Below are 22,997 nucleotides of genomic sequence, written 5' to 3'. Positions count from 1 at the left end.
CAGGCTTACATTGTAATAACTTTTAGATGGGAACTTTCATGGTGAGTACAGAGGGGCAACGATCATAGCGACTAGTAACACTTTCAAAAATGTGAACCCATCCTTTAATATAGAACCTGCCAATATATTTGCATATATTCAGACAACATGTGCATTTTGTACATTTTCACAAACTCCTGGCCTCCCCTGTTGCTGTGCCAACTACTGTGTACTTAGGTGGGGCCTGGTGTCTGGCAGGAAGTGTGGCAGGTGGGAGGGGGTGCGTGGTAGCACCAGGGGAGTAACAACAAAAACCCCGACCTCCTACAGAGACAGAGCAGATCTGAGGCCTTGGATAAGACAGGAGAGATCATAGTGGGAGACAGTCAACCTCCCTTTTTCCATCCATTTGCGGTGCGATTGCAGGATGTTGAAGCTTCAGATAATTAACCCGGAGGAGTGTAGCATGTGTGCTGAGCAGCATGGAATCGCTCATTAACATGTCTAACGTTGCACTGATATGTATCCTTAAAATCTTTTGTTTTCCTTAAAGGGTCAGTGCAGTAGAAGCGAATGGCATTTCATCTGTCGTGCCCACAATGTTGAAAAATGACATTTTAATAATTCAACAGCAACACATAGTGTCCAGAAATAGTCCCTGTGAAAACTGTTGACAGTTGTTCTGTGATTATCCAGAGGACTCGGGACACTGTTTTGAAAGACGCTGCTGTTGAATTTTTTAAATGTCATTTTTTTCAACGCTGTGAGTGCCGCAAAAAAAACTCCCTTCACTTCCATCTCAGCCAGAAATATCAGAGACAGATATCTTATAACCTGGAGGAAAACAATCAAACCTATCTGCAGGAATAGATAATCTGGGTGAACTGACCCTTTAAGACAGTGAATAGATACCCATGAAGTGATGTAACTTCATGCAATATCCCATGCACTCGTCCAAACACAGCAATGTCATAATGGAGCAGCTACAACTCTATTTTCCTCTGGCAGAGGTACTCGTTAGATTTAAAATGCCACACTTAAGCAGAGAGGACATGCGATCGAGAAAGTGTATAGTCTTTGTGACTGAGAACAGAAGCTGATCATAGTCAGTGATTTTTCAAGCTTGAGGAAGGCTCGACGAGGAGGAGGCCAGACGAGAGCAGATCCAGTCTTTTCTAAAGACACGGACAGAGACAGGTGAGGGTGAGACACCTGAGCACCTTCAAAAACAAGAGTCAGGAATGCAGGCAAGAAAAAGGAGCAAAAAATATACAGGAGTCTCAGGCATTACCACGCAGCATAACAGACAATTTGGCGAGTACTGAGTGGAGAGCCGGTGCTTATATACTGTGGCAGCAGGTGAGTCTTGATTGAATGATTGAGTGCAGCTGCGCTCAGGGGAGGTGGAGGCTGAGCCCAGCCTGTCAGCCACGCCCTGCAGGGAAACAGACACACTAGACAGACAAGGGAGACACAGACAGGAGACAGAGGGAGAGGGGACACACAAGACAACAAAGGGAAACTTTGGATCCTCACAGTTCCTGTCCCTTTTTCAATAGTAATCAAAAAATGAAATCTATCAATCAAATGTCTTGGAGAATAATTGCTCTCAAGATCTAAAATCGTTAATGCAAAGTCTGTCTGTGCAGTTTCAAGCCATAAGGGAGGTTGTTTTTGAGTGTTACCGCTCACTGTGCTCAAGTTGCTATGTTTGGGTTTGAGTTTCAGGCTCTGGTTAGCTGGCTAGCCATCTGCTGCAGAGCCCTCAGCCATACTATCCCTCTGACTGGAGAAGACAGACAGAGACGGAGAGATAGATACTTGATGTGCGAGTGTGTGTTTGCATGTGTGTGTGTGTGTGTGTGAGAGACAGAGAGAGAGAGACAGAGAGAGAGAGAGAGAGAGAGAGACAGGAAGAGAGGACAGAAGTAGCTAGCTTCTGTAGTCGCTCTTCTTTCCTGTAGCCCACAGGAAGCTGCAGCCATTGGCTCCTCCCTGTCTAGACAGAGAAACACTTTCACACACGCACACACACACACACACACACACACACACACACACACACACACACACACACACACAAACGCACGCACGCACACACTCTTGGTGCCCTCTACCATAGCAACTTTGATTAATTCCCTGTGTTTGGTGAGAGGAGACAATATCAGCACCATGGTCAAGGGAAAACGGCCCACAGTCTGCTGGATGTGACAGCTCCCTGCTTCACACTGATGCCTTATAGCCTGATGGCCTGTTTGTGTGGGTGTGTGTGTCTGTGTGTGTGTGTGTGTGTGTGTGTGTGTGTGTGTGTGTGTGTGTGTGAGTGCGTGAGATTGAGAGCAGGTCAGTAGTATAAGTGAGGGATGGGATGGGGTGGGGAGAGTGTTTTGGGGGCAGGGAGTGTGTGTGCGCGTGTGGTTGGGTGTGTGTATGTGCCTTCATCTGTCCCCTCGGCCGCATCAGTGCTCAAGCATGTCTCCCTGTGACAGCGCGGCTGCCTCTGTGCCTGTCACACATACACACACAAACAGAGGCACACCGAACACGAGAGTGCAGGCAGGCACTAACACCAGCGAGGTGAAGGGTCACGAGCGACTGACTCTCCAATGTTGTGTGAAATGTGTAGATGGCAGTCTCGGCCCATTATGTGTGTATATGCGATTGTATGTGTGTGTGTGTGTGTGTGTGTGCGTGTGTGCCTTGAGACAGGAAGGGGGGCATCTCAAAGTAACTGGTTATTATCACCTCAATATTTTTCTTATTATGACAATTACATGCTCTAGGAGCGAATTAAGCGATACAGGACGCCAAGCGGGAGTGGTTGACAGCTATTTGGAGACTCAATGCACAGAGCAATTTGCAGCCTCGAGCCAAACAAATTGGATTTGGGCCACTTTGGATTGGGCCTCCAGATTGTTGGGCGTTTGGATCCTCCGACCGCATGCCTGCCTGGCTGGTTAGCTGGCTGGCTGGCTTTGATTCCTCACACATGACTATGCAGCAGACAGTTAGCCAGGTAACGCAGTGCTCCGTGGCCCCTGACAAGGATTAAGTTGACATGTGGAGGAAGAGTGTGTGTGTTGATAAATGAATTACACTGAGGGTGCATTGTGAAATGACTTTTTTATGGTAGTGTTTCAGCAACCATAAGTTACAATTATGGGTTTACTGGGTATTTACAATTGACGTGTTTATAGTCTGCGGGTGTTAAGCTTTCCCACCCTTTAATGTTATATAGTGCTGCTACTTTCTTGGTCTTGGGCCACACAGCTGTGCTCAAGTGTGTGTATAATCCAAATGAGCCTAACAGCCTCTAAACGAATTACTGGTACACATTTTCCCACCCCTAAACTGCCACTGGAAAAGCTGGCAACAGCACCCAATTAGGTGAAATGCAATTATTCCCATCCATTCACACAATTAGCCTGTGGGTTAACAACCTAGCTGTACATCCGGTTAGCTCTTGATGTTTTGGAAAAGCCATCACCATGGTTACACCTGCTCTCACCGTAACCCCGCCATGTCAAATGGCGTGTACAGGGGGCAGCCAGTCAGTCGAAAATAACGTGGAACCCTATTGGCGTAGGCAGCACATTACATCACTCAGCTCAGAATACTGAGCATCTCGATTGGCTGAGACGGTGAGTGGTGCCACGGGTGAGAAAGCAAGAGAGAGAGGAAGAGAGAGAGAGAGAGAGAGAGAGAGAGAGGAAAGCGCGTGCCCCATGTGCTCAGTGGAGCGAGGGTAGATAATGCCAGGCGAGAGACTGGCAGGCTGGCAGAGCGGGTGGGCACTCAGCAGCATGATGGAAAACAAAAGCTTTGTGTGTCACCGCCGAGATCGCATTAACCAAAACAAGCAGCCACGAGCTGACTGCCACACCAACAGGCTAAGCCATGCATGGGTAGAAGAGATGGGGGACGCCTGTCGCACTTTTTCTATGAAATAACATTGTGTTTGCCACTGTTGACACTGAATGGACTGCATGACAACGCTGCATAAATTCAAAACAAATGCTGTTTTTTTTTAGTGACAGCCAGTGCACTCCAGACATGCAGCCATTTCTAGTGCTGATTCTTGTCTTCTGTCATGTTTGGAACTTTTTGCCAATGTTTATTATCTCCTAATTTTCCCTTTTTTTTCCTGAAGGAATTCAATCTTTGAGGCACTGTGGTCCCTCCAGGGTGCTTTCACTTTAACTTTTACTGTCTGACACTCAGCACTCTGTCCAGTCACATATTAGCATATCACACTAGCATCCTCACTTCTGCTCAGATATCTGAAGAAATAATAGATGCATACTATTATGTATCTGTGAAATGAGTTCTGGGGCAGTGGGCAGGTTTTGAGACCTTGTATAAGCTCTTGGTGCAAACAGACAGGCAGACAGATGCAGATCATTCTGTGGTGACAGTAATGGTTGCACAGGATCCAGGTGCAGGATCGGAGGGTCAACAGGCCCGGTATAGCAGGTAGGATCAGCTGGCATACACCCGCAACTCTTCCCCTTCCTCCCCAAGCGGGCACCAGCCAGGAACCAGGGTCACTTACAGGTGACTTCCCCCATCTCCAGCTACAGCTGGGGCACAGCCTCGAGTCTGCGAATGTGCGTGTGTCCAAATGTGTGTGACGTGTAGTTAGGGGGCAGCCATCATATTGCATCACATCACATCTTGTCTTTACTTCTATCACTGTCTCTCCTCTATCTTTCATCGTCATCTTGGATCCTCTTGCACTCCACACTTTTTTACAGTTAGTATGTTGTCAGCAGTATCGATGGGGATTCCCTTGAATCAGTTCAGGAGGGGGAGTACCTACTAAGCACACACACTTACAAACACACAATTCTCTCCTCACCACAGGGAATGAAAACTGTAATATGAACTCACCCTTGGTCAGAATGAAAGCCCATTACAATTCATTTTCATCACGGCAGCCAGTGTAGAGTAGTGGCTTCTTCTGTGGGGAAGGTTTTTGCTCCTCTGCCATGTTAACCGCTGTCATGGTGACTGCAGAGACTCAGTGTTTACAGTAGGTCACAGAGAAGTTAAACACTGTGCACATGCACAGTAAACTTTGACCCTCTTCACCTGTTGTGCTTTATGACAGCATTGGCAATATGGTGCATCTTCGCTTTGCATCTTTTCTTTGTGTTTCTCAAGAGGCTTTTATACATTGCATGATCTGGTCTTTCAGTCATATTTCAACCAGGCTGAAACATTTGCCATAGCACTGCTTCATCGCGGCATCATATTTACCAGGAACATGTCTTTGCTTGAGCTCACGTTTAAGTGAGCTCTTGTCACTTCTCATCAAATGCTTGGGTGAGCTTCATAAATACAAACACTAAGCCCTCTCTTCTGTTCCAGGATCTGTCCGGCTCGATTGATGACCTCCCCACTGGGACGGAGGCCGGTCTGGGCTCAGCCGTCAGTGCTGGCGGCTCCTCAAGCAGCAGCAGCAGTAGCCAAGGGGAGCAGGGGGCTGGCAGTAACCAGGGACAGTCCCCCTTCTCGCCTCATGCCTCCCCCCACCTCCCCAGCCAGAGGAGCGGGCCCTCTCCCTCTCCTGTGGGCTCGCCCGCAGGCTCCACTCAGTCCCAGCAGTCGCGATCGGGATCAGGACCCATCTCTCCTGCCAGCGGACCCCCTGCCAACGCCACTGCACCGGGTAAGGTTGCCATCAGAGCCTCTTAAAGTATGTGCACATGCATCGTGATAATCAGATTTTTATCTTAATGAAAGGTGCGACGCGGAGCATGATAACTTTATTAGTTTAATCACCGCAAGCGTACAAGACTGTCGCTGACAAGACTGCCATCGGAACCAGACACTACACTGCATTTTACATCGTGTACCACCGTGTTACATTCCCACAGAAATTTGCAAAATTGCCTCACAGCTTAAAGGGAAATTGGTTTGTGCCACCAAACAAGAGGCTGCTGTTGGAAAGCAAATGAGAAAACAATCCAATGCACAACCCCATCAGTGATGTCAGGTGAGGAGTATCGTCTTTTTTTACTGTAGAGGAAAAACAGCCGCTGTGACATCACTGATTGGGGCGTGGCCAGAAGTTTCCGTTTCCACTCGCATGTGCCTCAATCTTAATGTGCTCTTTGAAAATAATACAGGCGGCTTCTTTAAAGCTGTGCCATTAGTAAACTTGCTCAGTTATCACACCCACATTTCTGCTTGACCTTTCCATTTATTTTGCTATTTAAAGACCTAAGCCTGATTTCATTTGTTTTTAAATATGTGCATTTAAAGAGGGTTTTAAAAAGGTCATGTAGAAAACTGACCCTTATGTGGAATAGGTATACATGTTTCCACAAATAACAACATTTGAATGTAGTGTGTTTTGCATTGCAAGAGTAGATTGTAAGATGAAGCTTTTTCATCACAGCAGGCAAATGAGTCAGACCAGGAAGAACAGGCTTACAGGAGGGAACCTGTTTATATTTGCCTTAATTAGTGTTTTAAATGAATATTATTACCTGTAATAATGTTGTCCATGTAAATCTAACCACTGAGACTTTGTCTGAGTGTTAGTTGAGCAGGCTCTGATCTTTTTTATCTTTTAGAGCAGTCCAGATGAAACATGGCACAACGCCTCGCTTCCACACAATTTCATTTTGCGTTTGTAATTCCTCCTTGTATTCAACACTTGCTTGTCAGGTGTGTGGCCAGTTTGGTGAACTGTTTTGTTAAAAGATGTATGAACCACTAAGCATGCACTCTATGCTACAGCTAGCATGCTATGTGCCTTCAAACTCTTCACTGTGAAAAAAAATGTATAAATAAAGCTACATTACATTCATCAATCAGTTATTTTGAGAGGTATTGTATTAGATTATATGGTATTATAAATGCTCCAATTTACTCCAGGATGGAAAAAATGTGTTACTACTGTGTTAGCTCAGGAGAATAAAGGAAATCATGCAATAATTATTACTGTCATATATTGGAGTATTCTGAAATGGCGAAAATGTGACCATCAATTCTCTCACTTTTATATAACTGCAATTTTTATTTTTTAGAAAAATAATCACAGTGTGTTGACGTAGGTGAAGTAGTTTGTTTCTAATTCAATTACACAATTTGAGTATCAACATGAATTGAATGAAACGGCCTGTTAGCTAATTCGTGTTTATGTGCGGTTCCTGTGGCACACGGTGCATACGCTCTGTCAAAATCCACTGCGAAAGGTCACATTTTTCGGCTTTCTTGAGACGAATTCCGGGCCGAAAAGAAAATAGATACACATGTCAGAGATCACAGTTCCCATAGCAATGAGTGGACTTCCGCTTGACATACGCACACAGAGCAGTGCTGAAACAAGGTGTCAGTGTGGCCACATCCTGGTTTAATAGCACCTCTTTTTTTCTCATCTCCACCTCACCGTATAATCCATCCAGATCAATTTTCATTCTGCCACTTTGGACAGAGGATGATGCTGAGTGCACGCTGCAGCAGATGACCAAATAATATCAATCCAGCATGTCTAGACTTTGATATGTCTGGTCCATTTGAAATCCTAATTCAGACCGCAGAAGAATATTACAGCTTAGTGCAGAGCACTTCATGGAATATGTCTCATTCATTTTCTTCACACGGTTTTTGTCCTTGCATAGGAGGGATTTGTTAAGTCTTTGATCACGGTGTTGTAGAAACACTTCCCTACATTGCAGTGGAATTTTAATAAAGTCCATCTGCCTACTACCTGTGGATAGCACAAGTATTTCCAACATTTATGTCCAGACAATATTTCCTCTCCGCTCTCAGTGTTAATGAATTGAGACTGACTGCTCGTGGAGGGCCTCCCATCTGATTTGTAGCCTTATCTCAGATATGGCAGGCCAAACAAGACACCAACAGGATTATCAGACAATGCACGGTATGTCTGTCTGTCTCCTGAGGCCAGAGCAGAGCGCATAACCATTTAGATAAACACTGAGCATTATAAACGAGTGTGGATTTGATTTGCCTCAGACAGGTGTGTGTGTGTGTGTGTGTGTGTGTGTGCGCATGCATGCATGCATGCATGCGCGCACACATGTGCATTCTGTTCCTGCCCGGCCTCCCAGTCATCCCGCCACCTCTCTGCCCGAGTGCGTGGCCGACCAGAGCATCGGCATGTGTCAGACCTGTCAGTCATTCTGACGAGGCGGGGCAAAATGTCTTGAGTGAGATCCAGACGCCACCTCCTCCTCCTCCTCCTCCCCTCCCCGCAGCCGCTTACCAGGGTGATTGACGCTAATGAAAAACTGGGACAGTGGTTTTTCCAGGCTCTCGTGCCAAGAATCATGACGAGAATCCGGAATGAGGCGGCAAAGACGAGAAGCGAAACCGATCGCTGGGACATGATTAATAAGAAAATATTTTAAGATATTCCCCGTGCCAAATAAATGGTGATAAAGCGTGGAGCAGTGAGTAACATCTGGCATGTTTTAGCGGCTGTACTACAATCAGTTTGAATTAGATCAAGGAGCAGCCAGCCTAAGAGAGACACAGGAGAACTAATGTGGTTAGCACACATCTGATTACTAACGCCCCGCTTTCTAACACTTCATCACAAGTTAGGACACTTTGGTTAATGTTGTCGTTTCAGTTTGGTACAAGTCAGTGAGGAGAGGAGGGAACAAGAGAGCTAGCAAGCAACACTGTGTGTGTGTGTGTCCTTTTCTGAGGTTCGCGTCTTCAGTACTCCCAGCTCTGTTACGTCTGCGGCCATAAAATAACATAATTCATTATTCAAACTACTCGTGTGGAAACAGTGTCCTCAAAATAAACAAAAAAAAGAGTAATGAAGACAATCATTAATAAGGTAATTCATTAGTATGGGGAAAAAAATCAGTTTTTTATCTGCCATAGTTTGAGGACCAGTCAAGAAAAAGTCAAAACATGACATGACTTGTGGTTCATTAAGCCTTCTGTCAGTGGAGAGATTGGACCTGCAGACTCTCCTGTAATTGATTCTGCTCCTCACCGGACACCAAAATCTGTTGTCTATATTGATGTTTTAGGTTGTTTAGGTAGGTTTTTTTCTGTATTTTTTCTCCTATTAAAGTCCATCATAGCTGTTAGTCTTAGTATGAATTCTTCTTTTAAATTAAAACAAAAACTAAAATTTGTGATCGCAAAGTGTGTGAGTGTGTGCGCGCTTACCTGCATATGTTTGCATGAATGTCTGCTGTAGTTAATTATGCAAAAAAAATGGTTTAGGTTTCGGTAAAGAGGCATTAAGAAATGACTGCAAGCAAAGGATTGTCATTCCAAGCTCTGTAAAACCACTAAATTTATATATGCATGTGTGTGTTTGTGTGTTTGTGTGTGTGTGTGTTTGTGCTCAGCTTCACTTGGTGGAGTGATGCGACATGTCACATGGCTGAGCACTCACGGGACACACGTTACCCTTGACAGCGGTCAGAGGAGAGCAATTTCATCATGTCATCCTTTCACCTGGCTGTCAAACACACACGCACACACATTCACACACACGCACACACATCAAAAAAATAACACAGAAGGCACGCAAAGCACACAGAGCATAACAGCAGGTTCCATGTGAAACATATATGGTCACACATATAAATCACCTATATATGCTTGGACGAGTGACAGTGGTGTCTATATATATGTGTGTGTGTGTGTGTGTGTGTGTGTGTGTGTGTGTGTGTGTGTATGTGTGAGTGAGAGAGAGAGCCAGACAGAGGGAGAGTGAGAGAGGGGGAGACTGACAGATTGCCAGCCTATCATACACCCGTACACTTGCACAAATCTATCTTGTCGGAGCTCCACGGCACGCCTGTGATTCCTTCGTCTGCTCACTTCTCCTCTTCTGTCTCCCTCCTCTCCCTCCCTCTCTCTCTCCCTTTCTGTCTCTCTCTCTGTCTCCCCATGAAGCAAATCCAATACACTGTAACATTATCCGGGCCTCGCCTTGCTATTTGGATTCTCTCCCGGAGCCAAAAAGGCACACACAGGGCCAAATTGATTTTCCTGTTGCGCTAGATTTGTGACAGTCGAGCAGAAATCACATTGCTCAACCGCCAACCTCCCCCTCCTCTTCCTCCACCTTGTATGCACACACACACACACACACACACACACACACACACACACACACACACACACACACACACAAACAGAGTCTCACACACACACACACACACACACCTCCTTCCTCCCAGTGTCTCTAAAGCAATTCAGAGCATCCTCAGAATATTTTTCTCCTTCCATGAGACTTCGGGGACGCGGCAAGCAGACATTTGTCTCTCATCCGGGTGGATGTGGGGCTGAATGGGACCGCCGGCATTTGAGCTTCCATCACTGCGAGCTGTTGGAGAGGGAGGTGAAGTCATCCAGTCAAAGTGCAGAACACAAGGTCCTGGAAAAGTTCAGCCTTCAGCCTCTAAGTTAGTTGCAGCAGCCTCAGACTCCATCAAATATGCTGATTTGTGTTGGGCTTTTTAAAAACGCTGCCTTTGCCGGATGTTTCCAGATGGAGATAACATGGTGTTTGCTGCGGTTTGGAGTGCGTACATGGGCTGATTTGACAAGTTGTCGGCAGGTTGACAGCCTGTCAGTATGGCGTCACTTCCTGTCAGCCTTGGTATAGCTGTCCCCAGAAATGAGTAAATGACATATCCATTACCAGACGGAACCTGATACGTACCAAATCAAACTTCACACAAACAGAGCGCAGAAACTCAGCTGTCACCGGCTCGGATCACTGTGGCTGATAGGATAGAGCTGATAAGGCGGAGCGATGCGCACGTCTGCTGCCGTGCGAGGTAAAATCCCACAAGAAATTTCAGTGTCAACCAAGTATACTGCAGGAGAACGTACCGCTGCTCTGACTCTTTTGTGATCTGAAAGTAGCACTCCAGGAAGAAGGCTGTTGCTCCATAATCACCTAGAAGTTCATTAGGTTGAGATCTGTCTGTCACTCCTCTGTACGTGCTGTGTACATGCTGATCATAGACGTATAGATTATTGCACAGAGGAACTGGGTGGATGTTTTGCCTTCATAGCTAGCAAAGACCGTTGCTGTTTTCGTTTTAGGAGCAGTGTTGTCACAAACAATTTTCTCTAATAAAGCTCTGTTTTGTCAAGATAACTAACCTTTTTAACCACTTAGAAAATAAGTAGTAACCTTGTGTCCCTGTCACCATGGTGATTTGTCTTCAGACTGGAAGGCTGGAACGAGACAAACTGAACTAGACTGGAACTGTCTGTGTTTCTGCCCGTTTTCAGATCTGGTCCCTGCTCGGTGGTATTTTCATCTCTCCGTGCGTGCCTGTGTTTACACATTTGCGTTTGCACATCTGCCTCGCTTTGAGGGTCAAACTGCAATACTGTTCCACGTTGCGCAGCTACTAATTGACACAGAGCACATCCACACTCCTCCACGGCCCAGCTCACACTGTCTGCTGCAGAAAATCACAAATGCTCATCTCTCCCTCCTCTGTTTTTCTCTCTCTTCTCCTTCGAGGTCCAGTTAATAGTGCCTGCCTCCCCTCTCCCCCTCCTCTGCCTCTTTCCTCTCCTCACTCTTCCACCTCTCCTCACCCCTCCAAGATTTTATTTTCTTTTAAAGGGGTGATTGGAGCTCGCGGGCGAGTACTCAGCAGAGTTTAAGCTGTGTATCTGTACTCCGCTTCAAGTGCTTCCAGGGCCTAGAAAGGACAGAGAGGTCAGGGCGAGTGGAGGAGGACGAGGGGAAGGAGGGATAGATAGAGGGTGGGAGATAGAGAGGGTGAGAAGGCCAGGCCTGTCCAGTTAGTTAGCTTAAGGGTCCGTCCCGATGAATCTCCTCCAACCCGCTTTACATCCGATCTTGTCCTTTACATCGTCCCCCAGCGTAGCCCGTGGTTTGCTTTCAGTTTAACATTTCAGAAAATATGTTTCTATCTCTAATTATGATAATGAGAACCACAAATAGAAAGAACAATTTTGCAGTGGTGCTGGTCATTTTCCACGCTGAGGTCAAAGGTCAAACACGGATGCCTGGAAGGAACCGGAGTGATGACCTCAGATCAGGATTGCATGCATAAAAGTGGCCATTCTGAAGAGCGATGTCAGCGCACGACTTCCCAGACGAAAGAGAAAAAAACTCATTTAGAGGCTGTAAAATACCAGACCAGAAAACACGCTGGAGGGACGCTTAACCAAAACTTCTTTTTTTTTTCTTTTTTTTTTTTTCCTCTGTTCGTGGTGCAAGTTATTACAAGAAAGCCGTTTGCGGGGGTGTGAGGGGGGTAGTTTTTATGCGAGTGTGTTTTACAGTGTGGAGTGTGTGGAGCCGGGCAAGTTTTCTAGTCACACCACTCCCTGAGAGGCTGCGTGGTGGGAACACTGCCTCTGGCTGTCCCTGTCCCTCTCTCTTTCTCTCATTATTTTTATCGTGCTCGCTTTCTCTTATGTTCCCTCTTGTGTCTCACGTTCCCTCGTCCCCACCCTTTCCTCCCCATCTCTGTTTGTCTCTGCTGCTTTCTTCGCTCAGAGCGTTGCTGCGGTACAGGCCTCCCACCGAGGAACAAGGCTGAATTTTCCATCCACATTTCTGCCTCTGTTCCTCCCTCTTATTTCTCCATATCTCTCCTCCAGCTCTCTTTCTCCACTTCTGTCCTCCTTTTTGTTTCCGCCTCCATCCCCATCCACACATCAACCCCCACTACCCACGTCTACCCGTCTATCCCCCCGCTCCCACATGCCTCTGTCTCTCCTCCTTCTGATGGCTGCTCGCGTTCGAAGTGAAACGGCAAAACGCTCCCTCCCCGCAGACATTATATTCACAAAGCACACCATCGGCCAAAACAGGAAAAAAAAAAAAAAAAAAAAAAAAAATGGCGCTGGCTTGCTGCGTTAGCCGTTTAAGAGAAATCCCATTCTAACTCCGTCCGACTGGAAAACCCTCACCAAACCCTAACAGTGTGCAATTATTTTCCCTCCCCAACACCTATTTTCTCGCTTTCTCTCGCTCTATCGCTCTCTCTCTCCCCCCACATCCCGCTCGCTGTTTTTTAGCTTAAGCTGCAGTTTTGCTTTACTTACAGTTTCTACTCAGCATTGGAAGTAATGAGGATCTTGGGAGAGCGCTTGTTTTGCGAGCCACTGCAGGCCTGCGCTCGTCCCCTACAGGGAGAGTTAACTGGCATTAGCCCCCGGCTTGGAGAGGCATTGACTCGCACCCATTGAGATCTAAACCACCATTATTGGAGCCCGCTGTTTATCTGCCTCTTTCCCCTAAAGACACGGCAAGTAGGGGATATTACCTTGCCGTGTGAGTGTGTGTGAGTGTGTGTGTGTGTGTGTGTGTGTGTGTGTTTGTTGGGTGGTGCAGGTGTGTCCGCATTTACAGCCTAAGGGTTGAATTAAGAGATGGTGCTGAAGCAGCCCTTTCTCTCTGTATTCTAGACTGGTCTATTAGTGCTCACCGCTGTTACCTCACTTTAGCAAAAATGGCCCCCGCTGCTCCAGGGGGTCTGTATTTGTGAGAAGCAGTTAGGGAGCATTTGTGTGTGTGGGTGAATGTGTGTGTGCATGCAGAGGCATCGCAGTGTCTTGATGTATACATGGTATGTCTGCGCAGCCTTGCCAGCATGTACCTTCATGTCTGCTGTTGCACACCCCGCACCTTCCCTCCATCTGCAATTAATAAGTCTTTTCATTGACTCAGGCTGACTTTTCATTACACACACACACACACACACACACACACACACACACACACACACACACACATACACAGTTGCTTCTAAGCTTGATATTACCAGGGCCCTGAAACAAAACAGAAATATGGCCACAAGTACTCTCCCTCGGCTTTGAACTTCCCCAGCATTTGCGTTTGAAACCCTGATGAAAAAAAGCTTCAAAGACCACACTCCCTGTCTTCAAAGGAGACTCAGGGTTGCCTCGACAGTCCTTGCGGAGGAGAAATTTAAAATGTGTATTGGGTTTTTAGTGAGGAGCATTATCTCCAAAAACGCAATGAACTCCCATTACTTTTGGCCCGGTTGCCTTGTATCATGAGGAAAGAGAAGAAAATGGCTGTGCTCACTAAGTGCCTTTTTACAAAGAGGAAATTACAGTTATTTGACTCTTCAGCGGTTTTCCAGAAGAGCATCCTCGTCCTAGATGGCTTCCTTTTCGGTCCTGGTCTCCACGCAGCAGCTCCCATCTTTCTAAAACTCCCATTAACAACATCAAAACATCAGATCGGTTCATCTGTGAAGCCCAGTGTTCTCTGAGAGGTCAGTGTTAAGGATAAACATTTGCACAGGTGTGCTCTCATGAGTGAGTCGTGTGGAAAGAGCAGCCACCACAAGTCACAGATTATACTGAGTCCAATTCTCTCAGAATAAAAACATCCAGTCAGGAAGTATATGTTAATTAAAAGTAATTAAAAATAACACTTAGCCACTGTTCCCATGAAAACTGAATATGGATGGATTCGATTGGCAGGGAGTTTATTATGCACTCATTTTCATTTTTGTATATCTGTGTATGTTTACGTGTGTGTGCTCAGCCAGGCGCTTGTGGAGGTGTTAATTGAAGACAACGGATAAAGATGCAGGCTGGGGGACAGCAAGATATTACCATGCCCTACCATTGCCATGTGCTAATTGTGTTATAAAGCACTTACAGCAACAGAGACACATTGAAGCACAAACACATGAAAACATATGGAGTTAAAGAGTAAAAAGCAGAAAAACTGGCATAAAGGCACAAGAATGATGACAATGAGAATACTGGCACACAGAAAGTTACCCAGAAAGTTAGAGATTGTACATAGTCACAGCCAGACAAGCTCACAAATGGATCAACACGAATATTAAATCGCACATACTCAGTGGCATCAGTCAGAGGGAGATGCCCCGGATGGTGGAAGCATTTCCTCCCCATTTATTTGTTTTACATTTTCATTCATAGCTAGCAAACACGGCCTTTTTTCCGTGGACAGGCAAAGATACACAGTCAGCTCCTGCTGACATTTAGCCCCCCCCTCTCAGCAGCACATGGAGAAGAACTGCACGTCAAAGATTCAGCGTATGAATTATTAATGGTACGGATTAAACGTGCCAGGACTCACTGTGGAGCCTGTTTGTTTTATTTGGACGTAATTATTTAATGGCACCTTGTTAAAAGTGATAGTGAGGAGAGGAGACGAGAGGAGAGGAGAGGAGAGTGGGAAGCAAGGAAGGAAGTGAGAAAATGTGAGAGGAGACTTTGTTTGGACAGTAATTGGTAGTGAAATAATTACGAAGTGTTCCGAGCTTCACGCATTCGCTGCAGAGAAGGAGAGGAGGAGGAGGGGTGAGGCCTTGTCAGACTCAACTATACTACCACTCCTCTCTCATCTGCTTCTCAGTTTCCTCTTTCTCAACAAGGGTCTCTGTGTCTTGTTTTTTAAGTCTCTCTCTTTGTCGGTCTCTCTCTCACACACACGCACAAACGCTCGTCTTTGCATTAATCTCATCTCCGGTGACAATTTACATGGGTATGTAGAAGGAGTAGCGGAGCGTGGAGGCCACTGTTCCCTATTTGTACCTTCACACACACATGGAGTTCAAGCTGCTGCCACCACCAGGCTGCCATCCAAACAAACAGAGTCTGACAGCATAGCTGGTGCCTGGCATGCATCCCTGCACTCACACAAACACACACACGCACAAAGGCGAGCCTTTATTGTGGGGTCGACTTCCAGAGTTTAAGGGTTCAGTAAACTCCTGCTAGCACACTCCATCCTAACTACCGATCCACCCATCTCATCCTGTGCCGCAGCTAAATCTGTCCCTCTGGCAACAAGTGGCCATGACCCTCTACAAGAGGCTTTAGGCTCCTCCGGTCAGACATTTAAACAGATACTACATAAAGAGTACATCGAAGTGTTCGTATACACACTGATGCAGAAGCAAGGACATACAGGAGAGTGCGCATGCAGATTGGAGGAAGCATTTTAGTTGCATAGACACGTACATACCAGTAGTGTCAAGTAACTGCTTCAACTTCAACTGCTTGTGTAGTTCTACTTTTGTTACTTGTAATGGAGTATTTCTACATTTTTTGGAAATGCTACTTTTACTTAAGTAAAGTACTTCTGTCACCACCGGCTCATCCGCACATAGACGCTCGTAGCTGGTCTAAATAGTTTCCTTAACGTTCGCACACTGACATTTCCGCTTGACTCCAACCACATGGTGACAGAGTAACTAATCAAATATTCCCTTTTGAAGCAACGCCGCTGGATCTGTTCACGTGTGAGGCAGGGGGTCTGTATGTGTGTGTGTGTGTGTGTGTGTGCGCGCGGGCGTGGGTGTCCATGTATATTTCAGCACATATCCTAAGTGCCTTTGTGCTCTTACGCATGTTTCACTGTTTATTTGCACTTGTTTGTCCAATTACTTTTACATCTGTGTGTGCACGCGCGCGTGTGTGCGGGTGTGCGTGCGTCTTCGCGTGTGTGTGTGTTTGTAGGTGTCTGGGTGTATGGAAATGTTGTTCATGCAGTTTTATGCAAAGCAATTATGTTGACTTAATTGGGTTTGTTTATGTGGAGAGTGTGCCACCTCCAGTCATGTATTACTGCTGTGTACCATGGACAGGCACATCAGACACACACACACACACACACACACACACACACACACACACACACACACACACACACACACACACTTCTCGAAACAGCACACTTTCTACTGTGTGATTGAATAATGTGAAGTGTTTCCTTTGTAATCAGGCATTTATATTCACTGTGAGTTTTAAGAACACCGTAGCAGCAAAATTGTGTTAATACAGAACTCCTGTACCTCATAATGTATCACCCTGAGTAAATGTTTACTTCTGGAACATAAGCCTATTTCTATAGAGGCAAGTCAAATCATATACCGTAATTGTACAGTCATCACTGAATATGTACAGTCGTACAGCAAAGTGCAACCAGTGCAGTTTGACAAACAAAAGCACTTTTCCCATTGCCCTTCCTTCTCCTCATTGTCTCAGGTCTGAATCAAAAGATAAAAGGTTAATTTGCCATCTCTCTCCTTCCTCTAGGCCAAATCAATCCACCATAGTCTCTGTCTGCCATTGTCCTAATCAGACTCTCAACTCACTATTGGATTTCAATGGAACAGGCGCAGCCCAAGACCTGCACAACCACCTAATCAATGAACCTCAAATGGCTCTGGTTTTCTATAGGGGATCGCTCTGCTTTTAATGCTTACACAAGATAGTGGCACAGGGTCCAATGACTTCATATGTCCTCTGGAAGTGCATTTGTCGTTTAGCTAATAGTGAACCGCAAACAACTTCATGTATAGTGATTGTGCTCGGCTCTTGCTGTGTCTATAAAGGCTGAATTTAAACCCATCGCTTAACATTAAAGAAGCAAATCCAGGGCAGCCTCAATCAAAAGACAACCTTCAGCTTAATACTGACTACTCATTGTTTTTCTTTCAGCAGTGAAATGGCAGAAAACTTTTTGAACCGGGTGACTTCTGTGCCATTGAAAGAAAGACAAAAGTGGTCCTTCAGTGCTTTATTGTTACAAGAGTAACTGCAGTTTACTTCAGTTTTCAAGGAAGGCAGATGGGAAACAAATATAAATCTATTTCTATTGACCTCACTCTCGTGCAAAGGAGGAATTTCAATTCATAGAAAACATTTTCTTTTGATATGAAAACTGTTGTTACAGAGACCAGGTTGAACCATTGTAACTCTGAAATGTGGCAAGTCAAGTGGATGTCTGAGTGTCCTGACTTCATGTTGTTCTGCAGGTTCCACTATGGCCCCACAGAACTCTGGGAATGGACCAGATGGAGCCCACCCGCCAATCACCCGCTCGCCTATGGCCCAGGAGAGAGGTGTGTGTATGTGTGTTAGCCAGCACTGGGTCATTGTCTGGCAGGAGAATCATGAAAGGAGTATACAGAGGTTAATGTTTGTGAAGTGGAATTATGTGTGTACTTTTGGCATCTTTTGTGTTGTAGTGAAACTTAGTGGCTGGCACACATGTCCTTAGAAAACCCAATGTATACACTGTTGTCCGTGTACGTGCGCAGCATAAATAGTTTCCATAAAACAATCCAGATTGCACATCACACTGAGATTAAAAGAGGCAGTACGCTCAGAAAGTCAAGCTTTTTTTTTTTTAACATTCCACACCAGTGAGGGCTGCATGTCGAGTCGAGACCACGGAAAAGAAAAAACAGAAACGGTATCATAGAAAGACTTTGAGAATATCAACAACAAAAGCTGGAATGAAGGGTTTTCTGAGGGAACAGTAGCTCAGAAATGTAAAACAATATGGATAGTTCGGCTCAATGATTTGGACTTTGTTCTCTTTTCTTCTGCTGTTCCAAACTTAGTATACTGTACCGCCCACCTTTCACCTTTCATGTTTCTCTCCATTCTTCACAGCACCAATATGTGCCTAAAAGTAACTTTTTAAACATGTGCCTGATCAAATCATAGTCGTATTTCAGGCTGAGCAGGTGCTCTCACACACAGACACAAGGATTTAGCAATGTGCTTCATCGCTGGCCAATTTAGGTCATGGGAAAACCACGGTTTGGTAAATATGTAACAGTAAACATTCAGTCAATTTATCCTGGAGTTTGTTCAAGTCAGTGTGTGGTTGTTTTTTTTTTGTTGTTTTTTTGATAGAGCCACTTCATTTTTGGCCACAACTTGTTGCCAAATGCTTGTAACATGATTGCTAACCCACAGGCCACATGCGCCCGCCAAACGGGAAATTGTTTCCAGCAATTACGGCCACTTCTCGAGTATTACTAAAAACAGCAGAATTGCTCACGAAACAGAAAAAATCTGCATCCACACAACACTGTAAAAAACCTGAAAGACTAGGATGTAACCTTAATGGAATGACTGCGTCGCTCCCTCTCTATCACCCACTGAGGAGCAGCGAGGATCAGAGAGAGACAGAGGGAGTGGACGGATGAGGGCAGACAGACAGACAGAGAGAGAAGGACTGTAAAAGGTTATTTCCCAACATGATGAAATCAAGCTGGAGATTTAATGCTGCTCTCTAATGCCTGTAAACCTCAAGCCCTCCCCAGCCCAGTTCAGGAAAACACAGCGCCGGTTAACAGGGCTGGCTGTTGTTTTCGCTGTTTTCCTAGCTAGGATTAACCCCCCACCCTCCTCCCCAGCACACAGGCCCCACTTTGCTCAAGTGCCTGCCTCCCTAAGAGCTTCTCCACTCCTCATTTCCATAAATCCGCTGAATGTCCCTTTTTTCCCCTCACTGTCTCTCGTGTGCTTCGCCGGCTGCCTGTTGTTGTTGTTGTTGTTGTTGTTGTTGTTGTCCGGCTGAGAGCTTCCTTCATTTTGCCGGGAAGAGAGAAATGTTTATGTGTGTGTATTTATGTGTGTGTGTGTGTGTACGTGTGTGTGGAGAGGGAGAGGGAACGAAGCAGAGAGAGAGAAATCCTTGAATGTGTTATTTGCTTTTAGCACTGTCTGCACAATGTTCCTCTCCTCATCCATTTTCCAGGCAATTTAAAGTGCGATATTACACACTGTAATTTTTTTCTCCTCCTCTCCAGAATCCCCTTACCCTAATGGAAGCAAAACATTACAATAATGTCCTCGCTCCTTAAACCCAGCACTCGCAGCCTAAGCACTTTCAGGCCCCAATCGCTCTTTCCCTCCGTTGCACTGTCTTTCCCTCCCACACACACTTTCTCTCCCTCTGTCTTGGCCTCCGTCTCTTTCCTGCACACAAAAACACACACACACAGAGCGTTTATTGCTCTCTTCCTCTGTTATCTCCCCCCACACACTCAGAAACACAAATATGTACATGCACGTATGTGCACACAAGCATATAGTGAATACACACATAGCATTTTAAACTTTTATCTCCCTCCTCTCTCCTCACATTTTCTCTCGCTCTCTTAGCAGAAACAAGGAATTATACAAGTGTCAGCTTGCACTTTCCAATTCCATCCTTTCCCTAAACCCCAAACTCACTAAAGAGTCAGTCCGTGCACGCTCATTCAATAAAGGGGATAGCTATCAAAGTTTACAGTCAAGCCTGGCCAATCCATTTTCACCTAATCTGCAATACTGAATCCCCGCTAACACACACACGCACACATGCGCACCCACACACCATCTCTTTTTCCCTCAATGGCCATCCAGTGACCTTTCCCCATTCGTGGTGGAATGGGAGACCTTTCTGTGAGTTTTAAGAACGAATGGGGCAGCTTGAAAGAGCGAAGCCCAAGCGAGGATCGCTCCAAATGTCAATTTGAATGGTGGAGGCGAGTTCGGGCCTGAGAGGCTTTGACACGTCTATTGACGGAACAGCTTAGAAAAACACAGTAGCCATGCTTAAATCACCGGCTTAATCTGTGGAGAGTGGAGCACACGTTTGGATTTTTTTTTTTTTTTTCGTTTCAATTGTACCCATTCTTTTCATTTACAGTCACAGACACACACATTGACTCAGCTTTCGCAGGTATACATGCGTCTGTAAGGCCAGGGAGAGCTGTGCTTTCACCGCTGCCCAGTTCACTACATTTTCTGTGTGTCTGTGTTTACTTGTGCTCAGCGCTCCTTTTACATGTCAGCCTGTCCTTTCTGTGCATGTTTTGTCTAATACCCACTCAAAGCTGTGTAACTCACTGATGTGTATCCACAAGTAACCGGAGCCAAAGCCTGGGTAAAAGATTAGGGCTTTCATCAAGAGGAAAGGGTCTCTTTACACAGGGACATTAAATGGACATCCCAAGTTGTTGAGCTACAGAATGACCCCCACCACACACACACACACACACACACACACACACACACACCCTTGCTCAGTTTCTCAGTCGACACTGAGCAGGTACATTCACTGCTGAAGAGGTTTCTGGGGGGCTTTGTTTAAGCTAAGTGTTGACATTGCTTTTTATGTGTATTTGTGTGTTTCAGGGTTCATGTCCAGCATGCAGAGGAACCAGGCTGGCTCTCAGTTTACTTCTCCTCAATCCGGACCTCCTATGTCCCCCCACCCTTCACCTGGGGGCCCGTTGTATCCTGGGATCGGTCCATACTCCCAGAGCGGCCCCTCAGGCCCTTATGGACCTCAAGGATCACAGTATGGACACCAAGGTTGGAGCCTCTTTGTTTAAATTGGCGTATTAATAGACATTTCTTTAACACCTTACCATCAACTCCTGTCTCTTATACCGCCGTGTGGGTGAATACAGAATTCTGTCCGTTAACGCCTCATACGGGACACCTACTGAGCAGTTCTCCTGACTGTCTGTTCAACGTTCTAAACGAATGCACAGCCTGGATCTAAAATGATTAACCATAGCAACAGGGATGTTGTCAAAGCCTCTGTTTACAGTTTGTTGCAACATGTTAACGAGCCACAATGTAATTAGAACAATGAGCGACTTCAACATTTCTTTTAACCTCTTTCGATGACAACTTTGATGACGGGGATGCAGCTCAACAAAGAGGAGTCCAAAAGAAAAGGGAGAAACGGCAGAAGGAGCTAACACTGGGGGAATTAAGTCAAATTAATATATAAACAAATAAACAACGAAATGGGCAATTACTACACTTAGAGAGTTTAATGCTGCTGTCCAGTCCATCAAGGCAGAGAGGTAAGACAGCGTGGCCAGCCGAAGGAGTCAGGAGGTCAACTGTAGGCAGTGTTATTGACTTTGAATCTTGCTAGCGTAATGTTAACCTTCTGGCTCATAATAAGTAAGTAAATAAAACTTTATTTGTGCAGCACTCTTTTAAAACACACAGTTACAAAGTGCTTCACACACACAAAAAGATAAAAATGAATTAACAAATGAGGTAAAAATACAAGACAATATAAAACACAGTGTGAGAGACAGACCAAACAACAAAAACAAAAGCTAAACCCAGAATTGAGATCTATAACAGTCTGTGAACCAGTCTTTTGGGGAGCAGTTGATACTGGGACGCAGGAGAGTTGAATAAAAATAATAAAAAAGATTTAATGGAGGCCCGAACACTTTATCGTACAGTATCTTCAATGCTAATAGACGTAGCAGCGTGTCACTTTTGATAATGCTTTACATTGTGTTTATTGAAGTGTTTGCTTAGAGCACATGATAATCTATTGAAGACACAAAGGCTGACGTTGGAATTCGGGTTTGTAATTTGACCAAAAAGTCCATTCACCCCAAATTTCAGTGTAGTCCTTCAATCACGTGTGCCATTATCTTGGTGCTCTAATGAGAAATGGAGTCCTTGGATCCAGGCTCATTCAAACTAAAAATAAAACAACTTCGTCACCCTTTGTCAGAAACAGAGGATGTAACTTTCAGGCCAGGGTTCAAGAAAGCTTATTGAAAACCTCAAGTGAGAGAATTTGATTTCCCACAACCTTTGACACCTTTCAAACTTTTCGATGAATGACTAATTATGAAAATGGACCCAGTGTTGACTTACTGTGTTGACTTTTACCTGACATCAGATTTGTTGAACAACTTCTTTCTGGCTTGTCTTCTTTGAGCGATGAATACGGCGTGTATCATTCATTCAGCAGGGTTATGGAGGAGTTTGGCCTCAGATGGGAAAGCCACAATTGTCTTTTTTGATGACTGTTGGCCCCCATTTCACAGTCACACTGGGCCTTGACATCAGTGTCATTGGTTTCAAAGGGAGTTTGCTAATGAGGAATACAAAAGGACTCATTTTAAAAGCCATCCTCTGCTTCAGTCTCCAACTTATGTACCTCTTTCTACAACTGCCGTACACACTCGCACAGATACAGTCGTCTCTCGTCCTGTGTGGTGGAAATTTCACTGCAGGCATTAAAAACGGCACTTTCTGAAGGTGTGACTCTCAGAATATTCATGAGAGACTTGGACGAACCCTGGATAGACCTCTTGGCCCTCCTCATGATAAGATTATGAGGAAGCTCCAGACTGACACATGGCGAGCTTTATCCGCTGAATGATGATGTCTGATCCTGTCCTCAGACTCACTGTTTTAAAGCCCGCCCCGCAGACAAGAGG

General features: G+C 45.4%; 1 protein-coding gene across 3 annotated transcripts in view; it reads left to right on the top strand.

Moving 5' to 3' along the window:
* Positions 1-22,997, top strand: part of LOC143331338 (AT-rich interactive domain-containing protein 1B-like) — a 167,687-nt gene that overhangs the window by 110,932 nt on the left and 33,758 nt on the right. For all 3 annotated transcript variants that reach the window (XM_076748100.1, XM_076748099.1, XM_076748098.1), the window contains exons 5-7: positions 5,350-5,650; positions 17,760-17,846; positions 20,923-21,102. In XM_076748100.1, coding sequence (XP_076604215.1) covers positions 5,350-5,650; positions 17,760-17,846; positions 20,923-21,102 — 568 coding nt within the window. The remainder of the gene's footprint in view (positions 1-5,349; positions 5,651-17,759; positions 17,847-20,922; positions 21,103-22,997) is intronic.

This window comes from Chaetodon auriga, chromosome 14, assembly GCF_051107435.1.
Source record: "Chaetodon auriga isolate fChaAug3 chromosome 14, fChaAug3.hap1, whole genome shotgun sequence".
NCBI classification, from domain to species: Eukaryota; Metazoa; Chordata; class Actinopteri; order Chaetodontiformes; family Chaetodontidae; genus Chaetodon; species Chaetodon auriga.
The sequence above is the reverse complement of the archived record's forward strand: the minus strand, read 5'-3'. Positions and strand labels throughout refer to the sequence as shown.